Here is a 10,065-nt window from a genome sequence, read left to right on the forward strand (position 1 = left end):
TGGTTGTCTTTTCAGTTTTATGAGGAGGCATATTATTTTCTGTTATCTTAATTGATGCTTTGCAAAAAATGACATCTTGTTCGAGCTATAAATAAAAGTTAAAATTAAATCATGAAACAGTTGATTTAAAATATAATTTTTTTATAGCAAAGGATGGTGTCTCTACCATAGATTAATTGGACTATGTTATACAGCATGCTTCATTCCTCTTATGTTTATATTTTTGAAAGATTATACATTCTTTGAGTTTTTAGACCTTAGCTTTCTAGATTCTTTCTGTTTTCTGCTACATCAGTTAGCCTAACTTCTTCATCTAGTTAGAGGTTGATGACCTTTTATGTTAACATCACATTCACATAACAATATTGATTATGACAGATGAAGAATTAAAATAAAATATCTATGTGACAATACATGTGTTCATCATATAATAGTTATACACACTTGTACACTTGATGTGCTAGCTCAGTGGTAAGAGTTTAGCTTTGTAACATCAACAAAAGATAAACCTTCCATGTTTTGCTAAAAATTTGTTCTCTACTCAAGGGACTTGGGGCTAATTATAAACCATATACCATTGGAAAATTTATTAAACCTAAACTAATAGAACTTCATTTAAAGGTTTTGCATTCATTACTTGCTTACAAAACAGAAAGACAACACTTAAAATCTTATTAATCTGAAGAACATCAATTTCATGCTGGTGATTCTCATCAAGCAAATTCTTGGCTTTTGTAATTGCAGATTTGTCTCCTGGTTCTCTAGTGACGAAACACTCAATTTATCCCTAGTTTTCTCACCCTCATATACATGAATCAAGGCACCAGATTGGTTATCAAGAATTGTACAGTAACGTTTTTTTCCTTCTTGACAGGTATAGTAGTATTCCTAGGAATAACTACACTAATGCGATCTCGTGTTGTCTTGCAACCTAGAGACAGTGGTGAAACATCGATCAAAACCAAGTTAGGAACATTCTTGATGTCTTCCGTCAACAAAGCAGCATGCGCAGCTGCCCCAAAGGCAACAGCCTCATCAGGGTTGATGCTCTTGCACAGTTCCTTTCCCCAAAAAAGGTCCTGCAATAGCTCTTGGACCATGGGAATTCTAGAAGAACCGCCAACAAGTACAACATCATCGACACTACTTTTGTCCATTTTAGAGTCAGTAAGACAACTGTCAACAGTCTATACATTCATAAAAAAGCTACTTATAATGGTTAACCAAGAATACATCAAGCATTTACATATTTCGGTCATTGATTTGAGATCAGTTGGTTCACAAATCAATAAATTTGTCAGATATTTACGACGTGAAATCCAAATCCTTAGTATTTAACACCTCATTTCTATGGCCACAACAGTAGACTAAGAGAGCTAGAATGCTCAAAATAACCGCTGTGCACAATAATAATAACTAAACAATAAATCGTTTGTCAGCAAAAAATATAGCAACCTTCCCTAACATGTTCGTAAAAGACTGTTTTGTAATCGACTGATTTAAGGCTAGTATAAATAATACAACCATTAATAAATTTTTAATCAAACACTAAGTACGATTAATGCAAAGGTCTTCAAACATACTTTCAAGGTTCTCCAAATGATCCTCAAGAAGATCTACTTCATGCAGGTCATTCTCATCAAGCAATTCTTTTGCCATTTTAATTGCAACATTGATCTTCTTGTTCTCTGGTGTGGAGAGTTTCAAGTTAATATTCTGCTTCTTTATAGCAGATTCTATTTTGTAAATGCAGTCATCCAATGCATTTTTTGCTTGAGCCATTTGTAGGAATTTCTTATCTTCAGCACAGTAACTCTCAGCTTCATGAATCAATTTTTTAATTTCTACTGCTGATAACCTGTCTCTATAATTGATTATTACAATCTCACTCAAGTTGCCTGTGGATACTTCCTCGACAGATACTGTCAAAATACCATTTTCATCAATAGAAAAACAAACATCAAGAGGGTGGCCACGAAGAGCAGGGGACAATCCAGAGAGCCTAAAAGAACCAAGAAAATTGTTTTCGCTGGCTAAAGCTCTCTCACCCTCATAAACCTTTATCAAGGCTGAGGATTGGTTATCCTTACTTGTCGCACAATCCAATGTCTTCTTGACAGGTATAGTAGTATTCCTAGGAATCACTACCTCCATGCAATCATGATTTAACCGCAAACCTAAAGACAGTGGTGTAACATCGACCAATTCCAAGTTTGGAGCATTTTTAATTCCATCAGTCAACAAAGAAGCCAGCACGGCTGCACCAAATGCAACAGCCTCATCAGGGTTGATGCTCTTGCACAGATCCTTTCCCTTAAAAAAGTCCCTCAATAGCTGCTGCACTTTGGGAATCCTAGAAGACCCACCAACAAGGACAACATCATCTACACTACTCTTGTCCATCTTAGAGTCATTAAGGCAACTCTCAACAGTTTCCATACATTCATTGAAAAGATCCATATTGATTTCCTCAAACTTTGCACGAGTGATCGATGAAGAGAAGTCAATGCCCTCAAATAAAGCATCTACCTCAATAGTTGTGTCAACTGAAAAAGAGAGGATCCTTTTAACCCTCTCACAGGTTGTTCTCAACCTTCTCATGGCTCTTGGGTTCCCACTAATGTCAACTTTTTTCTTCCTTTTGAACTCCTCTACAAAGTAATTTACCATTCTATTATCAAAGTCCTCTCCACCAAGGTGAGTGTTTCCAGCAGTTGCCTTAACTTGAAAGACCTTATCCTTAATTGTAACAAGAGACACATCAAAAGTTCCACCACCAAGATCAAACACAAAAATATTTCGTTCAACAACACAGTTAATTCTCTTGTCAAGACTATATGCAATAGCTGCTGCAGTGGGCTCGCTCATTATCCTCATAACATCAAGGCCAGCAATGGCACCGGCATCTTTGGTGGCTTTTCGTTGAGAATCGTTGAAATAAGCTGGCACAGTAATGACTGCATTCTTAACCGGTGATTCCAAATATGCCTCTGCAATCTCCCGCATCTTTATGAGAACCATTGATGAAATTTCCTCCGCACACAACTGCTTCTCCTGACCCTTGTACCGAACAACAACCATGGGTTTGTTGTTTACATCGGCAATGACTTTGAATGGCCACAAATTGATATCCTTCTGAACAACATCATCACTGAACTGCCTACCAATTAACCTCTTAGCATCTAAAAAAGAATATTAATAAGTATTGTTTAGATTAAATGCCAAAACAAGTCATCATTGAAAAAAATACACGAACACTTGGTCTCTAAGAAATGTAAAGTACTAATTTAGCTCTAAAAAATAACTAAATTAACTGGCATTTTTTATCTTTGAAGACCAAATTAATACTATTTATCTCCTCAATACCAAATAGATTACATTGTTTTTGATCGATTTGAACCTATGAAGCACGGATACAAACACGACACCGGACACGACACGAACATACCAAAGATAACATAACAATGCAATAATAAGAGTAAATATATAAAGTAATATAGAATAGTATATACCAAAGATAGTATTTTGTGGGTTAGTAGCAGCTTGATTCTTAGCTGCATCGCCAATCAACCTTTGTTTGTCGGTGAAAGCAACACAAGAAGGTGTAGTTCTGTTGCCTTGATCATTGTGAATAATCTCCACTCTACTGTGTTGCTCATGCCACACTGCAACACAAGAATATGTTGTACCAAGGTCGATTCCCACAGCATGTCCTTCGTATTTTTTCGCCATTATCTTTCCAGTAAACAAAATAAGATCAGGAAAAAACTCAAATAAAAACTATAGAGTACTAGATAGTAGAAAATGAAATCAGAAGCGTTGCGTTTAAATACTCAGAAAGCAAAAGATACTCAGAAAGCTTTAATTACTCGTAGGTTTTCTTTTTCTTTTTTTGACGGATTTAGGTTTTCTTTTTCTGATTACACTGTTTAAATATATTTTATATTTATAGTTCAAATAAAATAATATTAGGGTTTATTAATATTTTTGTTGAGTTTAATTGTTGTGCACCGTCGGTGTAAATATTTTTTACACATACATCCAATGACGCATCGCTAAATCATTTAATGAATATGACACATCATGTGTTTTTAATTACCATACATGATGTGTCGGTATATTATTGGACGCATGTGCAAAATAACTTTAGACCGACGGTGCATATAAATTAAATTCATTTTTGTTTTGAATATTTAGGATTTGTTTAGAATTTATAGGATTAGTTTGTTATTTAAAATATATGATTTGTTTTTATGTAACTTTATATATAGTCATATGAGTTTAATTGTTGTGCACTGTCGGTGTAAATATTTTTTACACATACATCTAATGATGTGTTGCCACATTATTTAATGAATGTGACACATCATGTGTTTTTAATTACCATACATGATGTGTCGGTATATTATTGGACGCATGTGTAAAATAACTTTACACTGACGGTGCATATAAATTAAATTCTAGTCATATAGTTATGAATAATATATGAGAAAGAAAAACAAGAACACGAGATTATTGTCCATGTAATAATATATTTTTCTCCGTGTAAACACAAAACTATATCCCACCAAATTCGGCTATACAAAAAAACACAAAAAACCATATCACACACTCTGAAATTTTTTGGTAAACCAAAAGTATAATATCACTACAGCGGAGATGCGAAGACTATTTTTCTCGAGGTAATTGAGATTCATTTAAGGGGTTGACCTCTTCCAACAAATATTTTTTCATACGCATCGGCCGGAGATTGAGCCGCTAAACTATTTAATATTTTAATTTATTAATGTTTCCATTTTGTTCTCTTTTAAGTTACAAATTTTACTATACACTTTTAGTCTCTAACATTTGTATAACTTAAACCAAAGTAGTAATTTAAAGGACTAAAGTGTGGAATGTTTATAATTTAAGAGACACTCTCACCCCCAAATTAAATGATTTAATTTTGACTTAGTGTACTATTCATATGATCTACTTTGACCTTATTTTTCTACTAATATATACATGCAAATATAAGCATATGAGATATTGTTTGATTTGTCTCGGTGAATATTTTCAAAATATACAATTTTTATAATTTTTAATAATAGATAACTTAACATATTAATGATTAAAGTTGTGCATTGACATGTTGAGGCAAAATCCATTTTAGTGTTTTAATGACAACAAACCTTATGGAATAAATATTAAGTTTTATGAATGGTGATCTACTGACGTTTGCACTTCAGTTTTTGTTGAAAGATAGATATTAGCAAAAGTGGACGAGCTAGAAACCACTCACATCAACAAGTGCATTTATATACTCAAACAATGAAAGATTTGGAGTATCATCAGATAATTACAACAGTAGTATCACAAGTTTCAAAAAGATTTTTTAAAGACTGTTGTTTGAATCATACGAGGATTCATTTAAGGTTCAAGCAAAAAAGTAAACTTCATGGTTAATAGTCTTCATCTTCATCACAAGGTTTACAACGAGAATTAAATATTCAAGGAAGATTACGATGATCATAGTTGAAGAATCATGATGGAAAAACCTGCATCACAAGCTACAAAAGAATATACTAAGGATCGATGCAAAATGATCACAAGCTACAAAAGGATCGATGTTGTGAATCTCTCTTACCTTTAACTATTTATTTATTGTAAACACACATCACACAAACAAATTCATTTACATTTAACTTGAACTCTCACGCAGTAGAGAACATTCTCAAAACAATCTGTTTTATTTGTTTATAGTAGTACTAGCAGGATAGCTGTGCATCTACACGGAGCCGCTCTAGAATATGTATTATGAAATATTAATTTATTGGTCAATAGTAAAATATAAAGGGTGATAAATAGTAGGGTCAATAGTAATTTATTAAGTTTGGTCGGTGAGAATATAGTGTGGAAAAAATGCTTCGAAATTGAGGTGATCTATTGCACTTCTTTCTTATATTTTCCTTATGCTCTTTAGAATGATTATTCTATGATTAGCAAGTTGAGAGGTATTACGTTTATCAGAATCTGCCATGGATATGAGAGAAGTCAATTGAATTTGTATCCTGCTAGTTTTAAGGTGAATGAAGTAAAAACATAATAAAAATCAATTACTAAGTTTGATTGGAAAGTGTAAAACATTATTAAGTTGGTTTGGGTCAAAATAGAAACCAATTAACGCATTTTCAATACCTTAACCTTTAAATAATTGATGAGTTTATTAAAAAGGAAGTCAATTGAACTTGTAGTATTAGACATTATTGGTAATTCTTATAAGTATGATTGAAATGTAGAATTGTTGATTCAGCTTGTTATGATAACAGAGATTAATAATTTGTATCACCTCATTGTTTGAAATTTCATCTTTGAGATTCTGAATAATAGCTTCTTCAATTTTGTAGTTAAGAACCGAGACAAGTTTGTAGTAGGTTTGTGTCTTTAATTTAAATAAAATGCAAGCTCCTTGCCCATCATGTCATCTAGTGCAGCAAGATATTCATTTGGATCAAATTCACCAACCTAGAGTAATAAAAATAACAAAAAGTGTTAACAACTTGTACCTCAACCATAATGGTTTTCAATTCCTTGGCAGTTTTGCCAATCGATTGTTGGCATTCACAGTCCCAGAAAACAAACCGGACCTTTTGATCTTGAAAACGTACTTCAACTTCAACCTTATATCTGTCAAAGATATAAGTACAATGTGACGAAAGAGGCTATGTAAACAACAAATTTAAAAAGTTGAATTCTAAAATTGGTTATAGAAACTGAAATTCTGGTATCACTAGAATGATGTTTGCTAAGATGTCCCAACAACTACTTTGTGAATAATGTTGTTTTCTATTGTTGGCACATCTTATATAACATATAAAAACTGACAGAGAATAAATAAATGACACAAGTAATTGTTAACCCAGTTCAGCCAACTGCCTACTCTGGGGGATACCAATCCAGGAAGGAAATCCACTAATAGCTCTAGTTACTAAGACCTCCAGCAAACCCTAGGATTTACGCCTTAAACTAAGACCTCCAGCAAACCCTTGGTTTACGCCTTATAACCTCGACACTACTCATGCAACTTCTGCCTAGGAACTCCTAGACATGAGATCCCATCTCACTTCCACTCACACAACACAACCTGTGTTGATTATACAATGTTAGGAATGATGTGGCGACAACTTGCCAAGACAACACTTCACTTTTGCTTAAAAGCTTCAAGTGAATCACACACGGTAAACTCCGTACTTCAAAGCTTAGGAGTAACCTTAAAATAATAAACTTACTTCTTAACTCGTGTTATAGAATCCACAAGCAAGAATTACAATCAAACAATAAAAGACTCAACAAAGACTCAATATGTGTAACTAATATTTTTCAAATGAGATACTTAGTCTTGAGCTTGGTCTTCGTATATATAATGATTAGGCACGCTCCTCTTTCTTCACAAATGCTCAGACGCTCCTTGAGAATCATAAAGGATGATCTGATACTTTTTCAATCTTCATTAAGGATATATCAAGACTTTCCAAAAGTGTTTAAAGGACTTTATATGATAGGATAAGTCATCTAGCTATTTCATTAAGTTAGTCTTATCCTTAAAACTCCTGATCAGATCAAATCTCCATTAAGCGTGGTCTTTAAGTGGATTTCCATAAATAGCAGATGCTCTCATAAATGCGCGAGATTTCCTTGAATAAATATGATGTTGTAACATGTTTTCCAACATCTTGTTAGTATATTTGTTTTAGCAAAATTAAGCCAATTCAAATATCCAACAATCTCCCCCTTTGGCAATTTTTGGCTAAAACAATTTCAGGCCATTACTCTTGAGAGATTAAAAAGCGCAATCCTTCAAATCACCATGGTCACACAAAAGAAGGAATGTTAGAGCATCATTTAAACAAAATTTCACATAGGTGAAAATATATGCATCAGAGGCAGCAGCAGCGGAGTTATCATCAATTAGCCTCGAGCAAAATAAAACGTGGTATCAGAGCAAAACATATATCATATGTCATCAAAGGTGTTGTGACATATGGGAGCACATCTTCTAGCACATGTTCGTCCAATCAGGGCAGCATCCATTCAGCAGCAAACTCCCCCTGACTTCATCAGCTTGTGCATCATCTCAGGGTAAAATTTTTACTCCCCCTGAATACTTGCTTACTGCTACTTAAAAACATGTCATAACAAAAGACACAACAACATGTAGCAGAAACAAACAAACCAAAATGCTACTCCCCCTTTTTAGCCACAAAATGTGCCAAAATAGGAAAGTAAAATATCCAAAGTGCAGAATTTAAAGTACAGACCATGCACTCAGAATGTGCTAAAATCCAGGCACAAACACCCACAAACCAAATAACAAAGTACAGTAAAACATTAAAAAAGATTACAAAATCATTCATCATCACTGCTATCAGAAGCTTCTTCCTCATCTGTAGCAGTAGCATAACCTTCATCCTCATCTGCATTGTTTTGTTCACCTGTAGCAGTCACATTTGCACTAGCTTTCACAGGTACCTCATCAGCTTCCAATCCTTCAATCATCTGCAAGAACACTTTCTTCCTTTCCTCAAGCTCAGCCTGCTGTTTATCTATTTCCTGACATTGAACCTTTAAACCAGCAATAATCTCCTTTTTGGTCATAACACCAGCTCCAGCAGCAGATGTCCCAACATGATCAGTAACATTGTGATTACCAAAAAGCTTATGATGAAAAGTAAAACCAGATTCCCTTTTCTTGGGAGTGTCAGTCACAACCTTAATGTCTGGATATTGGGCCAAGATAATTCCACATAGCAAAGATGGAAATGCTATTGGCATCTTCACAGCAGTTGATCTAATATGCTTAATGGTTTGATCAAAAATAAAGGTCCCATAGTCATAGTCAAACTTGGTTCCTACAGCATATATAAATCTACCCAGGTTTGTAGCAACATTGGTTGCATGCTTGGTTGGCACCCAATTTGTTGACCCTATCCTATTGAGGATGGCATATTTGACATTCAATTTACTAGTGGGTATCAGCTTCTTTGTGGGCCAGACCTTAACCTTACCAGCAGTTATTTCAGCACTCACAACATCATTAGCAACCTCTAATTCAGCCTTAGGTTCTACAGATCTTCCTAAATAATTATTGATCACTACAGGAGAAAAATTGATACATTTACCTCTGACAAAAACTTTGTGGTAGTCCTTGCTCAGTGGGTTATCACATTCTTCAGGGATGTTCACAAGAAACTCTTTCACCAGCAGCTCATAGCAGGGACTGAAGTCACAAACTGTCTTCATCAGACCAACTTCCTTGATGTAGTCAAAGATGTCTTGACATTTGAGAGCATCTTTGGTCAGTTCCCTTTCAACAGCCAATCTCCTTTGGTAAATGTAGTCCCATCTCAGTGCAAAGGCAGCACGATGGAAGGAGATGTTATCACATGGGGCTTCTTCAACACCTTGAGGAGTCTTCTTTGCAATAGACTTCTTAGGGTTGGGAGATGAGATTATGGTGACATCTTCAGCAGCATCATAATCTGAGTCACTGGATGACTCTTTCTTCCTCTTCAGTGTATCCTTTTTCTTGCTAGGAGGGGAGAGAACCTTACTCCAACCTTTGACTGGTCCAACACCTTTTGTTTTCACTCTTGGTGCAGGAGTCTTGCTTGCAGTGGCCACAACCTTCCCTGTACAGCTTCTCAACCTTTTTGTTATACCACCAGTTGGTTTTACAGCAGTCTTGGTGGTGACATAATCATCAACATCTACTACATCCTTTTCTTTCTCTTTCTCAGCTTCTGCAGATTTGTCAGCTTCAATCTCTGGTTCTTCTGTGGGGATAGACTGGTTACTTTCTTCAGATTGAGTGTCCTCTTCATTATCAGAAGTACCCTCATCAGCAGTTCCAGTTTCTTCATCTGTGGACTCAGATGTTGTGGCAGTTGTCTCAACATCCTTTTCAGCAACAGTTTCCTTCACAAGTTCTTCCTCAGCAGTTGCAGTTTCAACTTCTTCATTCACATTCAAGGATGTTTCAACATCCTTCATAACAACTTCTTCAGTAACTACATGGGTAGATTTTTC

At 34.9% G+C, this 10,065-nt stretch overlaps 1 protein-coding gene across 1 annotated transcript; it reads right to left on the reverse strand.

Annotated features, from left to right (window-relative positions):
- Nucleotides 1-1,431: 1,431 nt before the first annotated feature.
- On the reverse strand, nucleotides 1,432-3,799 carry LOC123892740 (heat shock 70 kDa protein 4-like). The gene is made up of 2 exons (XM_045942598.1): nucleotides 3,513-3,799; nucleotides 1,432-3,182 (listed from the first exon to the last, which is right to left on the reverse strand). The coding sequence occupies exons 1-2, from the start codon at nucleotides 3,730-3,732 to the stop codon at nucleotides 1,549-1,551; spliced, it is 1,854 nt and encodes a 617-aa protein (XP_045798554.1). The 5' UTR covers nucleotides 3,733-3,799; the 3' UTR covers nucleotides 1,432-1,548.
- Nucleotides 3,800-10,065: the final 6,266 nt, after the last annotated feature.

This window comes from Trifolium pratense, linkage group LG6, assembly GCF_020283565.1.
Source record: "Trifolium pratense cultivar HEN17-A07 linkage group LG6, ARS_RC_1.1, whole genome shotgun sequence".
NCBI classification, from domain to species: domain Eukaryota; kingdom Viridiplantae; phylum Streptophyta; class Magnoliopsida; order Fabales; family Fabaceae; genus Trifolium; species Trifolium pratense.

What these genes read in the sequence shown, in the direction of transcription:
- LOC123892740 (XM_045942598.1), bottom strand. Translation starts at nt 3,732, where the DNA reads ATGGCGAAAAAATACGAAGGACATGCTGTGGGAATCGACCTTGGTACA. An exon ending in CCCACAAAATACTATCTTTG is followed by an intron (nt 3,183 to 3,512) that starts GTATATACTATT and finishes ATTCTTTTTTAG; the next exon opens with ATGCTAAGAGGTTAATTGGT.